We start from the raw sequence: 19,087 nt of genomic DNA, 5'->3' as shown, positions 1-19,087 counted from the left end.
TGACATGGGGAATGTGGTAAATTAGCACCACAACCAACCGTTGCATTGAAAAGTTTTAAGCTGTGGATACTGGAAATGTTTGAATTGGAGCCCTCTTTAGAGACTATGCTACCTGCAATAAGCCAGAGCCAAGATTAGTCTAAACCAGGAGATGTACAAAGTGGGTTGGCATGCCCAAGTAGGTTGGGGTGTGGGCAGAGAAGATGTGTAGGATAGCCAAGCCTACCCAGGACTGATGGAAGCCTGGCACATGGACTTGGGCCAGCAAAATTTCAAACAAGCTAGGTCTACGTGTGTTGACCCAGAAAATCTGACTTGAGACCCTCTACAGACCAAGGCTGTGTGGGGTTTTTTTTAATTGGCGAGCGTCCCAATATCAGTTATACCACTCCAATTTTCCCCCAGCTTCCAGGTGTTCCCCATTCAAATGAATGCACAGAAAAACATTCCAAAACTAGACTGGGACAGTTCCAGTGGGATGAAATGAGTAGATAATAGGCATATCTACTTTTTGCTACTTCTTATATTTTTTCCAACTTCGTATTGAATCCTTGATTACACTAAATAGGCTGGTGCTTCAGTTACATTTTGTAGCCAGGAAAAAAAAATCTCTGCAAATTAGGTCTGAAAAAATTTGAGAGGACAGTTGGATTTGGCAACAATAAATGTGGCTGGTCTATGAAAAGGATTGTGAAGAGAGAAAAAAGGTAGTATGACTCTAATCTTCGTTTTTCATAAACACATTGCTTCCCTTTATTTGATATCTGTACTAACGCTTCTGCCTAGCTTCTTTACTGGAGTATATCACTGGTTACATTTGTCATAGCTGGATTTTACTGTGAGATGTTACAGTACAATATGTTGGCTCGAAGTGCTTTGATGCATAGCTCTTTTTCTAGCAAGTGAAGAAATCATATTAAGGAACAATCTTTCAATGCATGCCATTTGTAGGAAAGAACTTGCGAAAGACACTTAGGGTAGAAATATATGTCACCTTCCTTCTCTGTGCTGTTTAACACAACATGTGATATGATGTGGTATCATTGCAGTGACAGTTGATGAAGTCAAGGAGGGAATTGGTAGTAGACAAATGCATTCTTGCCATGTCGTACCATGCATTAAACAAGAGGGAAGAGCCACAGGACAGTGGCAGCTCTGTGTCCCTCTCATGGTCTAGTTCCACCTTTAATCAATCATGGAAACTACTGTAAGAAGTAAACTCAATCTCACTGAATGATGGACCCAGATGCTTTGCTGAATTCTTCTTATTTTCCGTACTGAAAATCAAAGGGATACTGTCAAGTAGTTTATGTCCCTATCATTACTCATTTCTGTTGTTAGAATCTATTCAGGAAATCCCTTATTTTCTTCTATGGAATCCACCACTTCTTTCCAAGGAACCTTTCAAGAGCAATAGCTGCTGTTTATGCATGATTGTACACAGTATTTTTATTCTGCTGCTGCAGAGCCAGCCAGCCAGCCAGCAGAAGGACCACACGTTATTTAGTATGCCCTCTTCACAGAACTGTGCTGACAGCATTGATGGCAGGGATCACAAACAAGTAAGTACTGTAAGTAAGGCACAGCTTCTTAAAAGTGCATTGGTTTGCAATGGTAAAAGGTTAGCTCTAGTGTTGCCAGTGTTCTGACCACCAAAAGGACACTCCAACATCTGCTAATGGAAGGGGGAGAGGTGATTTTCAGTGATACCCGCTCCCTCCTGTACCCCTGAAAATCTGCTCCAGTGGCTTGGGGACCCTCCAGAACAGCACAGGAAACATCAAGGGGGAATGCGTGAAAACCACCCCTTCCATTAGCGAGAGCCTAAACTGGATTGAAGGCCCTTGCATTCATGAAAGGACCCCTCTTGTGTACAGAAGGGAACTATTGGATCAAACACAAAATAAATTCTGAACTTAATGAAAATACTTGACAGTGTCCCTTTATAGGAGGATGTATCATATTTTAGGTCATATTTGAATCAATACAATCTTATAAGATTTAAAATATAGCATGTATTTAATTAATTACTAATTGCAACAGTATATTTCAAAATCCATCTAAATTATGAAAACAGTGCATGTTATGAAGAGGTAGATTTGTGACTAAAATCCAGTTTGCCTTTAGTAGCTAAGCCCCAGGTTTAGCCATCAGGATTGGACCACTGGATCCTATGTACTTTCACATTTTCTATCTTTTATTAAAATGCAGTTGCTGCAGTTCATTATATACTAGATTTATGGCATTGAATCTATGAAAAAAAGTAGGAAAAAAGCAATGACACCCGTTTTCCTTTTCAGTTATTAAGTACATCTCATAAAAAAGAGAGGACTGCTTTCTTACACATTTCAAGTTGTTGTAACTACTCTCTTTATAAGAGGCTGTTGTTAAGTGTTGCAATGAGTTTCTTAGAACTTTGCTCATTCAGCACTTCCCATAGAATTCTGAAGTGAAAGGAAGGTTAAATTTTGTAGAAAAGGCACCAGGTGAGTATCTGGAGCAAGAGTGTGTAGTGCACAAACATCCTTAAGTCTAAAAGCTTTGTTGTGAAATATTTTAAGTTTTCTAAGATATTTTAATTTTTCTAAGATGTATGGTAGATCTTAGAAATGGTTGCTGTATAAGCAACCTGTCCAGACCCTTGCTATCACAGGAGACTAATGCAAGCTATAAAGCAAATACCCTTGTGGTAGTTCAATTTTATACCGCTTAACATTTAAAATAATCTCTAAGTGGTGTACAGTCTTAAAAAAAACTAGCAGTATAGCTTTCATACAAAAACACAGCCTAAAACCAGTAAAATAGCAATGGAAAAACACAAAAAACATATAAAATTGAATAAAACAGAAATTCAGAATATTCAGTCATATAAAACAGGATCCAGTCTTATAGAAGAGTCTTTGCAAGATGTCTGAAGCAATTGATAGTTGCTACTTCACATGTGGCAGATGGAAGGGATTTCCATAGTACAGGGGCAACAGCAGAAAATCTCTATTCTTGGGTCACCACCCTATGATATTCTGTAGGGTAGCATGGGGTGCTGTGAGTAGAAATTCCCCAGATGATAAATTGACATAACTGTCCAAGATTACTGCAAGGGTAGAGATGGAGTGAGATCTCTACGTTACTGTTAGGTCTACTGGCTGTTTCTCATGCTTGTATTTGATTATAGGCTTCCAATGTCAGTCTATTGATATATTGGAGTGAACTGTAAACTTGGATTTTCAAAATGTTATTGGGTAGGTGAAAGCTTGATTTTCTCTGGAGTTCAATTGAAACATGAAACATGATTAAGCTACATAATATTCGATAGCCTAAGAAGAATGCCATCTAGTTTAGAATTCTGCTTCTTATGCTGGCCATCTAGGTATCTTAGAGAAGCCAACAAAAACTAACACATCCAGATTGTAGGCATCCGTTTTATGAGCATGTTCTAAAACAGTCTTCTCCAACCCCGAATCCCCTACTTTCATTATCTCTAGCCAGCATGGTAAATGGTTGGGGATGATAGTTTTTGTCCTACAGTGTGTGGGAACTCAGATATGGGAAATACTGTTCTAGAGATATAGTTGTAAACTGATGTCACTAAACAACCAAACTGCATCCAATTCTGTAAGGCAGGTAGTCACGTCTCCCTTCACTCCTGCTGGAACATCCCTGCTGATATAATTCCATGTTTTGTGATGGTGTGACAGTACCGGTGCAGACACTATTTATTGCACTAACAATTCTTAATAAATTATTCGTTATTAAACCCCTTCCCTAGAAGGAAAAATTTCTATTTTGTTAATTTGTTCAATCTCTTAACCAAAACTTTCACTTCAAGTTTTGTTTGGTACATACAGTGCTGAAGTTAAAATAATAATAATTTTCACTTCGTTAGACTTCTAAGATTTAGTAAAAGGGTAAGTCAGTGAGCAAAAATTATGGTATTAGAATAAGGTAAAAATAAATTGTGCACAAAGGACAAAATATAAATGATGATAGGACTTTGTCCCCTACAAATGTTAGGTCTAGAGGTGTAATTTCATAGCCTTCCAGTTATTTCAGTTCCTCAGGATTGGTGCTATACAAAAGAAGACATTCAACAATATTCAGGTATCTGAAAAGTAGTATGGAATTAAATAGCAATGAGTTCCATCCCCACCCCATTTTCCTCTTCTTATCAAAGATGGCTGTCAATAACAAATATCAGTGTCAGAAATCATGGATGGGTGTGGTAGCATTGGTTACATTTTATCTTGTGGTGTTATGATGTGGATTGTTATTTCATCCACATCATAACACCACAGTCCATCAAAGCAGATTTGCACGCGCAACTGATACAGATGCTCATTTTGGTGCTTGACATGCATCACGATGTTCTCATGTTGAACTTCATAGTTACATTTAATGCAAATGGGAATGTCCATCTTCCTCTATGCTCACACAACAAAGAGTGACTAGAACTGGATTCACCATGAAATGAGAGATTCTGGCTAGCTGGTGAAAATACATCTTGTTCCATCTGCTGTAGCACATGGCACAATGGCTGATTTGCTCATGGCAATAGAGCTTCTTTTGACAATCCATGGCTTTGGTTGCCTCCATTTTGGACCAGGTCGCAGCTCCTCGTACTTTGTCATACCTTCTTCAACTATAATGAAGACAAACCAAAATAGATGCATTACTAGGTTCACTTTTGTCCACCAAAGGAAATAGATGTTGCATGGCAATGTAGGCTCGCTATACCCTTTGAAGGTCCCTGGGAAACAAAGAATGAAAGATGGTTGTTGTTGCCATCCGTCTGTCTTGAGAGACAATGGAGTGCGCCTCTGAGGGCGAAGCAAAAGGGATAAACCTCACAGTATCTTGTTTATTGGAAAAGGTATTTATAGGGCTCAGAGTGAATCTGGTTAATCATAAGTTGCATGGTTTTATTATAAGGATCACCAACCCAGTGGTGCCTATGGGCACCAGGTTGATGGTCCTCATGCATTTTTTTTGGATGAAAAAGAAGTAGCAGGCACTTCCTTCACCTTTGGAGGTGCTTTTCTGAATGGGTGGGTGTTTGTGTAATTGAGAGATGCCCTTGGGCAGAGAGAGGAGGATAGATGTATGTGGTGTGTGTGTGTGTGTGTGTGTGTGTGTGTGTGTGTGTGAGAGAGAGAGAGAGAGAGAGAGAGAGGTATGCAGCCTGTATGTTTAATCTGTATGAGAGAGGGAGAGATGGTTATGTGACTCTGTACATGTTAAGTGTGTGTGTGTGTGTGTGTGTGTGTGTGTGTGTGTGTGTGTGTAAGAGAGAGATTCATGTGGTGAGTGTGTGTGTGTGTGTGTGTGAATGTGTGTGATGTGGTCACTTTGTATATTTTTTTCCTGGTACTGGGGAACAGTAACAGCATTTTTGTGTGGGGGTTTGTGTGTTCAGGGGAATCAGTCTCCACAATCAGAACCAGCAGAACACAGTTGACATCTGACAGCAAACATGAAGTTATTCGGGTGGGGGAATAGCAATAACTGTACACTAATTTGGTTTTGTGCCATGCCTCCTATGGCTGCCATTTTATGTTAGGCCATTCTTCCATGGTAACTATTTTGTGCCTGGCATCCCCAGCACCTTCTCATAATCTGAAATGTGCTCACTGATCCAGAAAGGTTGTTGGGCCCTGTTCTAATACATATACTAAAAGGATATTTTCTCACAGAGAAATGCCTTTTAGTGAAATGAACCCTTTCTGAGTAAATGGGAACATTAACATTTTGATTATTTGCATACATGTCAGGTTGCCTAACACATAGCATGGTTTCTCTGCTTTGGCTATAGCAAACAAACAGTAATCCAAGTCATAATGGTTCTGGTGCTTTGCTTTTTGCCTTGGAAAATAGCTCTGCTACTGCTATATTATGCAAGGACTGCTTATCCTGAAACAGTTTTTGTAATGTCATTCAGATATCACAGTACAAAATAGGGGAAATAATCCCCCCCCCTTTAAAAATACAAGTAGCTCAATCTTTTCCCAGGTGTGCATATTTTGAAGATAAAAACTCTGGTATGTTTGTACAGACACCTCTTCTGCCTGGTGGCATACACAGATATATTGTGTTCAGATATCTGAACCAAAGTATGAAAGCTGATTCAAAAGAAGCATATATATATATATGCACACACAACAAATTATGTGTGTTTGTGTGTGTGTGTGTGTGTGTGTGTGTGTATGTATAAACACTAAATAAGTAGTATACTTATATATTTGTGATTTTTACAGAATTAGCCCAATTTTTAAGTACAATATTCATTGTACCAATTAATTGCTCTTTGTCTAAACATCAGATATTTTGGTTCAGTCCTGATCTTCTAATACACAATATTTTTTAAAAAAAGAAATCTTACAAAATTTGCTAAAACTTGACTTTGTAATTAATTACTTTTATCTTTCTTCAGGATGTGAAGAACCGTCGAAACCCTCGACTTGTGCCCTATGCCCTTCTTGATGATCGCACCAAGAAATCAAACAAAGACAGTCTCCGGGAAGCAGTTCGTACCCTCATTGGCTATGGTTATAACCTTGAGGCTCCTGATCAAGACCATGGTATTGAAATGCTGCTTTTTAAAATAAGCACATGAGGCCAATAATACAAGTGCTTTCATCACAACTATGCAACTTTTATATATAAAAAAATTCAAATTCTTAAAGTGTGCTACATACTAACAGAATTTAGGAATGCCCCATGGAAGCTGGGTATGGTTAAGAATGTTAGGTTGCAATCCTAACCATGTCAACTCAGACATATGTCCTACTGAAATTATTTGGGCCTTAGTGGGGTTAGGATTGCATCTTTAGCTGTCAAATCTCAATTCGGTCATGATTCCTTGATTTTGACAATTCTCTTACCATGCTGGAAGTTGTTTCCAATTCAGTTAGAATGGTATATTAGTTCTTAAAGGAAATCATCCTAATGAATAAATAAAAGGAAAAATTGTAAACATTATTTCTTATTTATGTTCTCATTCTTTCCCCATTAGCTCCTGTAGTTGGCATTAATACCTATCTCAGATCTGGTTTTCGTTTTGTTTTCTAGTATTATATCCTCTGCTTAAGCAAGATTTCTTATTACACAACATTTTTCAAGTGAGGTGTTATCCGAAACATATTTCACTATCAGGAGTTTATACTGCAATCCTATGCTTGTTTACTCTAAATGAAGACCTTTTGTGTTCAATGAAAGTTGCTCATGGGTAACTGGGCAAAGCTGGGACCTCCACAATGATGAAGCGCCTTCAATCAGCTACTTTCCTATTTTCAAAAAATAAATAAATGTTTATTATATTTTAAATTTGCAGCTGCAAGACCAGATGTATTCTGTGGTATGATGGAAAGGTTTAGGATCTTCCGCACAGAGAAGACGTATGCAGTGAAAACAGGAAAGTGGTATTTTGAGTTTGAAGTAGTGACCGCAGGAGACATGAGGGTTGGTTGGGCCAAGCCAGGTTGTCAACCGGATCAAGAGCTTGGATCAGATGAACAAGCATTTGTTTTTGATGGATTCAAGGTACGTATTTATTCATTCATCCATCTTTGGGTTGAGTTTAGACTTGCGGGTTCTATTTTGTTTTGTACTAGAATGTCAAAGTCCAGGAGCTAGAGTCTGGTCATGCTGCAAAATAGTGACTTGAGGAAGGAGTCTACTGCTGGCTCAGAAATGGAGCCAGTTGCCTACTGCAACCCACAAGCTGTACCCTGGGACAGTGATATGTGTATGCAGTATATATGAGTGCTAATCTTAATGGTAGCTATTTCTAAAGCACATCCCCCCCCCCCAATCAAGGTTGTTCTGTACTATATACCTAAGCATTTTCTATCTGTGTACTGGGTGGGTGAGGATCAGCTATGGAGAGCAAAGAAGAGGGAATTCTTTACCGTCCCTCCTCTTCTGAAATATTCCCCTTTAGTCCCTGCAAGGTGGAAGGGGACTACCACTAGGGCATGTATTCTGCAACTCTACTCCCCTCTGATATTTATGCTGTCAGGGTTGAGCAGGTCAATGGTCTCTCTCCTTCTGCTCGCTGTTGTTTTTCCCCCCTCCCCAACTAACACACTTTCCATGCTTCAGCTGCTCCTGTCTCAATCATATGTCAAGGAACAAAATGTTGCAGTGCCTCCTCAACTACTAACATGAATTCTCTGGTGCAGGGTTCCAGCCAGCCAACATCCAGGAGACTATCACACTAATAAATGATAATTTGCAAAAAAGCAAAGCAAATCAGTTGGCTTACAATGAACTTATAATTATTCAAATGAAATAGATATTCTTTGGATTCTGCTTCTGTTGTTTGTGTTGAAATGACAATATGCCCTACAAATCTTTTGATGCTTTTAACACTAATACTGTTAACCTTTCACAATACTAATTGTAAGATTTGCAGTCCAACAGTTGCTTGCAAATACTTGCAGAATGCTATATGACAGTATTAATTGTAGTACCATGTTAATTTATCTTTGGGGATGCTTATTAGTCATACACTGGAGGCACAGTCCTCTTAATTGCCTTTCATTCAAATAATGAAATCCTTTATTACCCAGGCTCAACGGTGGCACCAGGGAAATGAGCATTTTGGCCGTTCTTGGCTGACAGGGGATATTGTAGGCTGTATGGTTGACTTGAATGAGCGCACCATGATGTTCACTCTGAATGGAGAAATCCTTCTTGATGACTCGGGTTCCGAGCTAGCATTCAAGGACTTTGAGGTTGGTGATGGTAAGTTCTTTTCCCCCTCTTAATAAAGTTTTTATTTATTTTCGTAATACATAAGGCACATTTTGAGAAAATAATTGTTCCAGCAATAAACGGCACACAACTTGCTGGTGATAGTAAGTTCTTAAACTATTTTATGCAGCTAACTGGCTTTGGTGGCAAGTCTTACTGTTATAGGAAAAAGTCTTTTAACATGTCATCCACATGACCTTAATGAAAATATACACCTGAGCAGCTCCACAAAAAACACCTCTGTAAGTAAATAAATATTAAATGTTTCCCAGCAGTGTTTGGCAAGGTCATCCTCATGGCCATGAACAATGTCGCTGCTGAATTTTACATCAATGAATGGGGTAGAACGAAGTCTGGGACTATCTTGTACATGGACCTTGACTGAACACACCTATTTGCATGACTTTGCAATTATTCTATGGAATGACTAAGCTCCCCCTCACAGGAGGGACCTTTGCATTCTACTAGAGCTGCTGTTTCCTCTTTGACCTTTATTAGTGGACACCCTGTGTTGGAGATTTGCCAGGCTGCTGGCTGAGTTGAGTTGCACAAATTACTTTTCTTGAGACAGACCAGACAGCAGTCTATTTGCTTATTTTCACCCTAACTATATTCATAGCCACATGCAGTTGCAGTAGTCCAGGGTCTAAGAGGAATTTTCCTCTCCACATCTTTAATTTCTTGTTCTAAGCTTGAACGTGTTCATGTTCATTTCAGCAACTTCCTCTTTTGTTCAGTTGTGTTGTGAGTTGAGGGTTTCTGCCCACTAGGTTCATTTTGGGAGGGATGGAAAGCTCCCCACCCAGGTGAAGTCAGAAGTGGGCTCTGCCTTCCACCTGGAGGAGGTGATTTCCTCTCTTAAGAAGGGATATATGGTAAGTTAAAATTGCTCCCCCACCCTACTGACAATGTTTTATCCCAATGGCAACAATTTAGACAAGTGCAGCTGGGGCTTTGTTCCTAGCTACATTTATTATTATTCTTAATCTAACATCAAACGGAATTTGAAAGTCTTAAAAGAAGACGTCCAAGATATATGGATGTGGGAAAAAGTTTTATTTTATACTCCACCTTTTGATCAACTGATTCCCAAGGCAATTTACATTAAATTATAAGAATACAACTGAGGAGCAGTATTTTTACAGCATTTAGCGGAGCCGGGACTCTATTCAGATGTGGCAATGAACATTTGACACCATTGATTTACTTTGCTGAGAAGTCTGTTTCCAGGAATGATATTATATATGGCTAATTTGCCCTTTTCAATATAGGGAGTTCCACATGAGTACTGAATTTATATATTTTTGCATGCATTTTCCTATCCAGATAAAATTATGATATTATATATTTCAGAGACTTGTTCTTTTGGCTTGTGGGGGGAGGGGTAAATAAATAAAACAATTTTTTGAATATTTATGATTCATGGATTGCATCTGTTTTTGTTTTGTTTTGGCAGGCTTTATACCTGCATGTAGCCTGGGATTATCACAAGTGGGCAGAATGAACTTTGGCAAAGAAGTGAGCACCTTGAAATATTTCACTATTTGTGGTTTGCAAGAAGGCTACGAACCATTTGCGGTGAATACAAACAGGGACATCACCATATGGCTGAGCAAGAGACTACCTCAGTTTCTCCCAGTACCACCAAATCATGAACATATTGAGGTTTGATATATCTTCAGTTCATTTTGTGGGCTTGGGCAGAGACTTGATATAGAATTCCATTTTGCACTCACTAATCAGGGAGTTAGCTCAGTGGGGACTTACTTTTGTGTAGGCCTGAACAAAGTTAGAAATGTTCATTTTGGCATTTATTCATCCTAGCCTGTGTTGATTCCATTCTTCTGCAGAACCATAACAAAGTAATTAATTATGTAAAGCTTGCAGATTTTTTAATAAAAAGTTATACGAATAAATGCACATTGCATTCACTTCAGTGAATTCCATTCCTGAACACTGAATGAGCAGGTGGAAAGTGTCTCCTCAGAGCAGAATTCTCCTACATCCCTGTTTCTGAATAAACCTGCACATGGTTGCAATGTTTCTTGGTGGAATTCAGTATGCTAAGCTCTCTTCTCAGTGAGTGCAAAAGGCATCTTTGCATAGGTGCAATCCCCAAGTTTATTTTACTGCAAACTGTTGATGCCTAATGCAGGGTTGCAAGCCTTCAGTGCAGCGGTTCTCAACCTGTGGGTCCCCAGATGTTGTTGGACTACAACTCCCATCATCCCTGAGCTCTGGCCTTGCTAGCTAGGGGTGATGGGAGTTGTAGTTCAATAACATCTGGGGACCCACAGGTTGAGAAAGGCTGCTTCAGTGGCAAGCCCCATTGTGCCATCCTTCCAGGTTGAAAGGTGTAGTTCAGATACCCCCTCTCCAGTACATAAAGCAACAATTGTGGTATTAAATTAGATTCCCCCCCCCCATGCCATGTAGATATCACTCAGTACTTGGATGTGCTTTGTTTTATTTTCTTTCAGATGTTGTTGGACTACAACTCTCCTCATCCCTGACCGCTAGTCCTGCTAACTAGGGATGAGGAGAGTTGTAGTCCAACAACACTTGGGGACCTAAGGTTGAAAAAGACGGATCTAGATTATGAAGGTGGGAAAAGTTTACCTAGTCTATATATCCCTGTGGGATCTGTCCCCTAAAGCATTGTGGGGTTAAAACAAAGCAGCAGTGGGGGACCTCTGGTCTATGGGCCTAATTAGACCCACAGGATTGTCCATTGGGCCCAAGAGGCAGTTTCAGCCAAGCCACACCCACCTGCCCTACACATATATGATGTAGTATATGATGTCTGGTGTAAGGCAGGTAAAGATGCAGCTAGGCTGAAAGGAAGCCAGTTTTCATTTTTAAAACCAAGACTTGACTGCTGTATTTTTTACCTAAATATTAGATTACTAAAGTGCTTTTTGCAACTGTTGGAGGGTTAAATTTTTAATTGTGCTGTTGATGCTCTAATGGGCAGCTTGTACTAATAGTAATCTTACCTTGCTAACTTGTTATAAATGCATCAGTGATGCTCATATTAATATTTTAATATTTACTTGCTATTAAAAACCTTTGAATGCAAGTAAATGTGCATTCAATTTTACATTTTTCATTAATTTTACATTTTAGTTTTTGCATTTGGTAGGTTACAAGAATAGATGGTACTGCGGACAGCTCCCCATGCTTGAAGGTCACACAGAAGTCCTTTGGGTCTCAGAATAGTAAAACAGAAATCATGTTCTATCGGCTCAGCATGCCTATTGAATGTGCAGAAGTATTCTCTAAAATGCCTGGAGGAGGAGTGCCCAGTTCCAGCCGCCTTGGACCAAAGAATGACTTGGATGATTATGATGCAGATTCTGACTTTGAAGTTCTTATGAAGACTGCTCATGGTCACCTTGTACCTGATCGTATAGAAAAAGAAGCTGTAAAATCAGAGTTCAATAATCATAAAGACTACACACAAGAGAAACCTTCACGCCTCAAGCAAAGGTCAAGTGGTTTGATCTCTCTGTGGTATTTTAACCACACTGTTTACTTTCAAGGTCATGCAAATTTCCTGCTTACTGTTCTCTGGGAATTGCCTCTGCATCATAGAATCAGTGCCTGTTGCTGCTGGATAATTCAGTGTAGACTTCAAATATTGTTTCTGGGTTGTTTCTCAAATCCAGCATCTCTTTCTTTGTTAGGATCACCCATCCCCAACCCTGCCCCTTTCTCTCTTAGGATCACCCCCCCCCCTATTTCAGGATTATCCATTCTGAAATACAACACTCCCTCCTCCTTTCTCTCTCAGGATCACTCCCAGCCACTAAACTATTTCTTTTCTCTTTTTTTTCACATGTGACCCCTCTCCCAGCACCCCAAGCGATTCACACAAATACACATCAGTCTCTCTGTCTCCTCCCCACCATTCTGCCCCTGGTCACTTCACTGTCTTCTCCATCTCAGTTTCCCCCCCTCCTTCCCTCCCAGTTGCTCCCTACTTGTCCCCACACCTGGTTGTTCCTCAGCATCCTTAACCTCCACCCATAACTGATCTAGGAGGGCAACAGCAGTGTTTCTGCATAAATGCCATGGGTTCCCATTATGAGGCTTCACCAATTTTAATGTGTGCCAGGTAATGGGTGCAGACAGTTGGATGGGATGGTAGCTTGGGGTGGGTGGGGCAGAGAAGCAAGATCTTTCTGTGACTCAGGGCATGGCTTGATTATTAGACTTCTATCCAATTAAAGACTTCTTTCCAAAACTGGAATATATGCAACACTAATTTTTTTTTTTTAAGGTGAGCAAACTGTGCTCAGGCAACCCCCGCCCTTCGACACCATTATTCATTTTAATAATATGTTCTTCACAAATCTCTAGGATAATGTATGCCTAAATTACTCAAACGGGTATGTTATCCTGCAGATTTATGAAGGACGTGTTATTAAACTGAATAATGGGGAGTTTGGTTAAGCACTGTTTGTGTGCCTTTTAAAAAAAATATTTCATATTCTAGGTTTGATAAACTCATAAACAGATTTTATCAAATGGAGCGCTTAGTATTATGTTTATCGAACCATTGTATCCAGAAATTATAAAATGGTTATTTATTCTCTCTCAAATATTTTGATATATTACAGATTTATGCTGAGAAGGACGAAGCCAGACTACAGCTCAAGCCACTCTGCAAGGCTCACTGAAGATGTCCTAGCTGATGAAAGAGATGATTATGATTACTTAATGCAAACATCTACAGTATGGCAACTTAGTGTTACTATTTGTACTGTGTTTTCTCAGATAATTGCCATGTTTTTTCAATTATGATAGTACATAAACAGCTTGAAATTATCATAGGCACCATTCTTTAATTTTATAGATGACTATAAACTGCTTATCCGTGAACCGCAGCTACTGAATTACATTTAAATTATAACCTTATTTATTATTATTAGCTCATCATTGCTATATTGTGTTGACTATAAGGCTGAACCAAAATGTACTGGTGTTCAATTTTTATTCGATGTGTAGACTTTCAAAGCTGGTTGTTTCCCACCTTTAGTGGAGTTACCGTGTTCTACTTAGCATGGAGGGATGAGGAAGATGAAAGGATGTAATATTGTTTAGCCATGTCACCTCTTGCAATCCCTCACTCAACACCAGCCTGCTGATGACTTTAGATTCAGAGCCAATCTGGGCAATGACTTGTGCTTTCTTCTTACCCAGTGCTATTTGATATTCTGCGGTTGTCCTTCATTTGTTAGATGATAGCCAACAGCTGGGACGTGGGTGGCACTGTGGATTAAACCACAGAGCCTAGGACTTGCCGATCAGAAGGTTGGCGGTTCGAATCCCTATGACGGGGTGAGCTCCTGTTGCTCGGTCCCTGCTCCTGCCAACTTAGCAGTTTGAAAGCACGTCAAAGTGCAAGTAGATAAATATGTACCGCTCCGGCGGGAGGGTAAATGGCGTTTCTGTGCGCTGCTCTGGTTCACCAGAAGTGGCTTGGTCATGCTGGCCACATGACCTGGAAGCTGTACGCCGGCTTCCTCAGCCAATAAAGTGAGATGAGCGCCGCAACCCCAGAGTCAGCCACGACGACTGGACCTAATGGTCAGGGGTCCCTTTACCTTTACCTTTGGTCAAAAGCTAAGCTGAGAAGCAGCTTATTTGAGCCTCTGGTTGAGTACTGATCCCAAGGGCTATGTTTCCCTTAACCTTTTGGACCAGAATATGCTTGCTATTATAGTGTTGATAACTAGCTGACTAGTTTGTAGGCACTGGACAGCACCACAACCAAGGGGTGAGTTCCCTGATGGACCCAGTGAGGTGCCCTTAAGCAGTCTTAGAAGTAGGGGCTCATAGCTGTCCACACTCCCAGGTTGGTGATGACAAGCAGAGAGAGTGGCTTATACTATCAGCTGTCGTAAAGCAGCCTTCATTCCTTCCCCACCAATTGGCCTGGCAGGATTAGGCTGCCCATGCAACACCAAAAGGTCTGGAATCTGCAGCCAATAAATTTGAGACCAGTTTTAATCAAATCTGGTGTGGGTTTCCATCATTATGTCCTCCTCGCATTCTCTTCCTAATATACACACAGATTTTTTTGTCAAGTACAATGCTTATCTTACCAAATTATCAGTGTTAGTTTCAAAGCTGTTAATTACCCAGTTTTGTACAGATGCTTTTACTATAATAATTGTCAATAGCTTTTATAATGCTTTCATCACCATATTCGTCAATGGTGTCTATAAATAATACAATATGGATATTTAAAGTCAATCTACTATCACATAGGAACTTCACTGACGTTATTTAATGGTGTATTTTCACAGTTGAAGCACATTGGCCAGTGCTACCAGTAATATCCCATGCAGGACATGGAATTACTTTATATTAGAAAAAACTTTGCAGGACCATGCCATTCAACCAATTTACAAAGATGAGTGTTTAAAAATTTGTACTGGCCAGTAGGTCAACGAAGGGGCTGTTTGGGGACAAAATGAAATTGAAAACACAATATAGGTTTTGTCTAATTCCCAATTCTGAGTCAGCTATGGATTTTTTATGCAAGAAGGAAGTTCTTGCTCAAAACAGAAAATTAATATTTTGGGTCTTTTTAAATTTCTTGACAGTATTATTATTCTGTGCGTATCTTTCCTGGACAAGAACCTGCTAATGTCTGGGTGGGCTGGATTACATCTGACTTCCATCAGTATGACACAAGCTTTGATTTGGATAGAGTCCGTACTGTTACTGTAACCCTAGGAGATGAAAAAGGGAAAGTTCATGAGAGGTTGGTTTTGTTTCTCTTTAGATCAGAATTATGTGATATCAAAACTTGTGCATCATAGGGATTACATTATAAGACTAAGGATGCTCTATTGATTCGTAATGTTTCTATTTTTGTTTGTATGTTTCAAAATTATATATAATCACTTGCCAAATATATCATCTTTTAAAAAATGCATTCTGTTGCCCTTTTGTCTAGTTAATTCCTGAGGAAGATATGAAGACATGTACAGTGGTGCCCCGCAAGACGAAATTAATTCGTTCCGCAAGTTTTGTCGTCTAGCGAATTTTTCATCTTGTGAATTATTATTTAGACAAAGGAAACAAAGTCGTGAGACGTTTTCGTCTTGCGAAGCAAGCCCATAGGGAAATTCGTCTTGCGAGGCAAATCGAAAACGGAAAAACCTTTCATCTAGCGAGTTTTTTGTCTTGCGAGGCATTCGTCTTGCGAGGTACCACTGTATTTTATTTTATTTCCGTAAAGGGCTTCGTGAAGCTTTATGTTTTTAATTTTTTTCAATCCAATGCAAACTGTGATCTAAATACACTTAGTAGCCTTTGGAACTTAAATTGCAGAACCCTTTCTCTGTCTATGTAGTGAAAAATACTGACTGCTGTTTTTGTAGTTAAAGAACATTAAATGTAGCTCTGTGCTATTACTCCACATTTATAGAGAGCAGTTCAATTTGAATGATCATTTCAGGCTTTATAAAAGCTAGGAACAAACATTGGACCAGTCATTCATCCCCTCATGTGCTTCCCCTTATGTGCTGCTTCAGCCCTTCATTTCTGACAGGCTAAGCCAGAGTTCCTCATTATGTCTGAACAGGGAGCTCTAGCTTAATATTAATTAACAAGCCTAGATAATATCTAGGTTTATTATGCTATCTTATTGGCTGACATTAAGCTAGAGTTCCCCACTTTCAACATAACAGGGAAATTCGGTTTAATACCAGCAAGAAATGAAGCGCACAAGTGGCACACAGGGAGAGAGAGGAGTCCTTGGTCTCTGCACTGCTTCCCAGCTTCATTAATCATGGTTTATGAAGCCTGGAATTATGATCTGAACTAGGACATTGGATGCAAGCCCTTGAAAGTGAAGGGTGTGTGAATTCCTAATGATTCTAGTGGGACATAAGTGCATAGTTAGAATAATGTAGCCCCTATGCATGCAGGTGCCCATGTGTACACAGGAGCCCGATGGAGTTTGAGATCTTGTTTTGCAACATTCAGCTTCCACAGTATCTCATATGCTGCTCATCTTTTGAAATACAGCATCAAACGCAGCAACTGCTATATGGTATGCGCTGGTGAGAGCATGAGTCCCGGGCAAGGGCGCAATAACAATGGGCTTGAGATTGGCTGTTCGGTTGATGCTGCAACTGGTGTCCTGTCCTTCACAGCTAATGGCAAAGAGCTAAGCACCTATTATCAGGTAATTCTTCTTAGGTTATCATTTGTTCAAGAACAGATAACTAGACTTATCTTTAATAATAATAATAATAATAATAATAATAATAATAATAATAATAATAATACTTTGGAGAAATTTCCCAGAAATTTCATCCTCAGCTGTGCTTGTTTCATGCACTTATCATCTTGAATTATAATGCATTTCTGTTTGTTCATGATTTAGGTTGAACCAAGCACTAAATTATTCCCTGCAGTATTTGCACAAGCCACAAGCCCCAATGTTTTCCAATTTGAATTGGGAAGAATAAAGGTAATTTTAAAAACATTTGTTCCTGTGCTGTGTTGTTGAATTTAGAATGTTTGTAATATTGGGGTTTTTCTTGTGAGTTCATAAACCTTTGAAACAGTATCACATAGTGTTGAGAGGTCTCTCCTCCTACTTACTCACAGAAGCCTAAAATTGCTACGTGGAGGAGGGGGATTGTTTTTCCGGTTCTTTTTCAATCATTAGGTAGCTTTATGCCCAAATCTTGACTTTTCTGGAGGATGCTGCTAAGAAACAGTGTATTCAATAGCCTTTCCATAATAAGATAAAAACAAAAACATGGGACCCATAAATGTTGTCAGTCTTCACATGAAAACTGTATATTTCCTCCCAGGAAACCAAGCAAACCACAAGCCTTTTGCGCACAGTCAGAAGGGGGGGGGGGGGCTGTAGACTCCTCATGCATAATGTTTGCTTTGTCCTTTGCCATCTGCTTGAGTATTAATTTTTGCAATTCTGCATTGCTCTTTCCAGAATGTAATGCCATTGTCGGCTGGCCTGTTCAAAAGTGAGCACAAAAACCCAGTCCCCCAGTGCCCTCCCCGTCTGCATGTTCAGTTTCTGACACATGTGCTTTGGAGTAGAGTACCAAACCACTTTCTGAAAGTTGACATATCACGGATCAGTGAACGTCAAGGCTGGTCAGTACAGTGCCTGGAGCCTTTGCAGTTCATGTCACTTCACATCCCAGAGGAAAACAGGTATTCCTTGTTTGCATTTATAAATCAAGGTGGAATATTATGGTGACATTCATGCAGTTACAAATCATATTTCCGGAGTTTTATGTTTCTGTATTTTATTAATTTTGGGATGTATCCAGTGGTGCCTGTCCACTGACCAAGGATCTTTAGATCAGGGAGATCACCCACATCCTCATGCTGTCCCAAAGCATCCCCCAAACCCTCTTGACCAGATATGAAGTGCAGGAGGTTATGGGAGGGGTAATCAGTGAAAATTGCCTTCCTCCCTGTTCTGCTGTTGAAAGCCTCCGGTGGATCAAAGTGTCTTCCATCAATGGACAGACATAATTAGACGCAACTCTTTGAAGTTTCCCCCTTTCAATCAAAATATTCTGAATACAGTGGTACCTCGGGTTACAGACGCTTCAGGTTACAGACTCCGCTAACCCAGAAATAGTACCTCGGGTTAAGAACTTTGTTTCAGAATGAGAACAAAAATTGTGCGGCGGTGGCAGCGGGAGGCCCCATTAGCTAAAGTGGTACCTCAGGTTAAGTACAGTTTCAGGTTAAGAACGGACCTCTGGAACGAATTAAGTACTTAACCCGAGGTACCACTGTAATACACTCCCCACTGCACCTCATAAATAAACACACACAGCCATATGGGCCATGGTCCTCAGGCTAATGAATGGGACCAGTATACTCTTCTCATTAGTTCTGAAGTCTCAGAGCAATTGGAATTTGGAGCAGTGTGGTCCTTCTGGCAGGGAGAGTGGGGGAAAGCTCCTTGCAATTGCGCCTCATCTGGTTGATGGGATAGGATGGGATAGGAGCAGGTTAGCTTTCCCCTTGCTGTGATGGTCTTCCTGAGGAACAGGGGCATAACATCCTAGTATCATTTAAATTGTGGTGACTTGCCTGCAAGGCTACATTGGGTGCCTTAAATTTTTAACATGGTGTTCTTCTTCCTCGCTGTGATTTCTAGTCATTGCTATTCGCTTGGTGGGTGGATCCAAAACAGCCAGCAGTTCTCACCCCCTCAACTCATTAGGAGCAGCACCATGTTCTGTCACTTCCTTAGGACAAACACTTCTGCAGTCCTTCAGAAGCCTTTGTTTAGCTTCAGCTGCTGTCACCCTCAACTGGCAGA

The 19,087-nt window shown here is 40.0% G+C and overlaps 1 protein-coding gene across 17 annotated transcripts in view; it reads left to right on the top strand.

Annotated features, from left to right (window-relative positions):
• The window catches only part of RYR2 (ryanodine receptor 2), a 235,952-nt gene that overhangs the window by 110,856 nt on the left and 106,009 nt on the right, over nucleotides 1-19,087 (top strand). For 11 of the 17 annotated variants that reach the window (XR_013392185.1, XM_077925763.1, XM_077925761.1 and 8 more), the window contains 11 exons: nucleotides 1,467-1,562; nucleotides 6,425-6,572; nucleotides 7,325-7,533; nucleotides 8,565-8,739; nucleotides 10,205-10,413; nucleotides 11,891-12,237; nucleotides 13,371-13,485; nucleotides 15,363-15,523; nucleotides 16,795-16,954; nucleotides 17,156-17,242; nucleotides 17,732-17,958. Coding sequence is in view for 16 of the 17 variants with exons in the window: in XM_077925763.1 (XP_077781889.1) it covers nucleotides 1,467-1,562; nucleotides 6,425-6,572; nucleotides 7,325-7,533; nucleotides 8,565-8,739; nucleotides 10,205-10,413; nucleotides 11,891-12,237; nucleotides 13,371-13,485; nucleotides 15,363-15,523; nucleotides 16,795-16,954; nucleotides 17,156-17,242; nucleotides 17,732-17,958 (1,934 nt within the window). In the remaining variant the exon portion in view is untranslated. The remainder of the gene's footprint in view (nucleotides 1-1,466; nucleotides 1,563-6,424; nucleotides 6,573-7,324; nucleotides 7,534-8,564; nucleotides 8,740-10,204; nucleotides 10,414-11,890; nucleotides 12,238-13,370; nucleotides 13,486-15,362; nucleotides 15,524-16,794; nucleotides 16,955-17,155; nucleotides 17,243-17,731; nucleotides 17,959-19,087) is intronic. The other 6 variants (XM_077925766.1, XM_077925765.1, XM_077925768.1 and 3 more) reach the window with 1 other exon arrangement.

This window comes from Podarcis muralis, chromosome 3, assembly GCF_964188315.1.
Source record: "Podarcis muralis chromosome 3, rPodMur119.hap1.1, whole genome shotgun sequence".
Classification (NCBI taxonomy): domain Eukaryota; kingdom Metazoa; phylum Chordata; class Lepidosauria; order Squamata; family Lacertidae; genus Podarcis; species Podarcis muralis.
The sequence above is the reverse complement of the archived record's forward strand: the minus strand, read 5'-3'. Positions and strand labels throughout refer to the sequence as shown.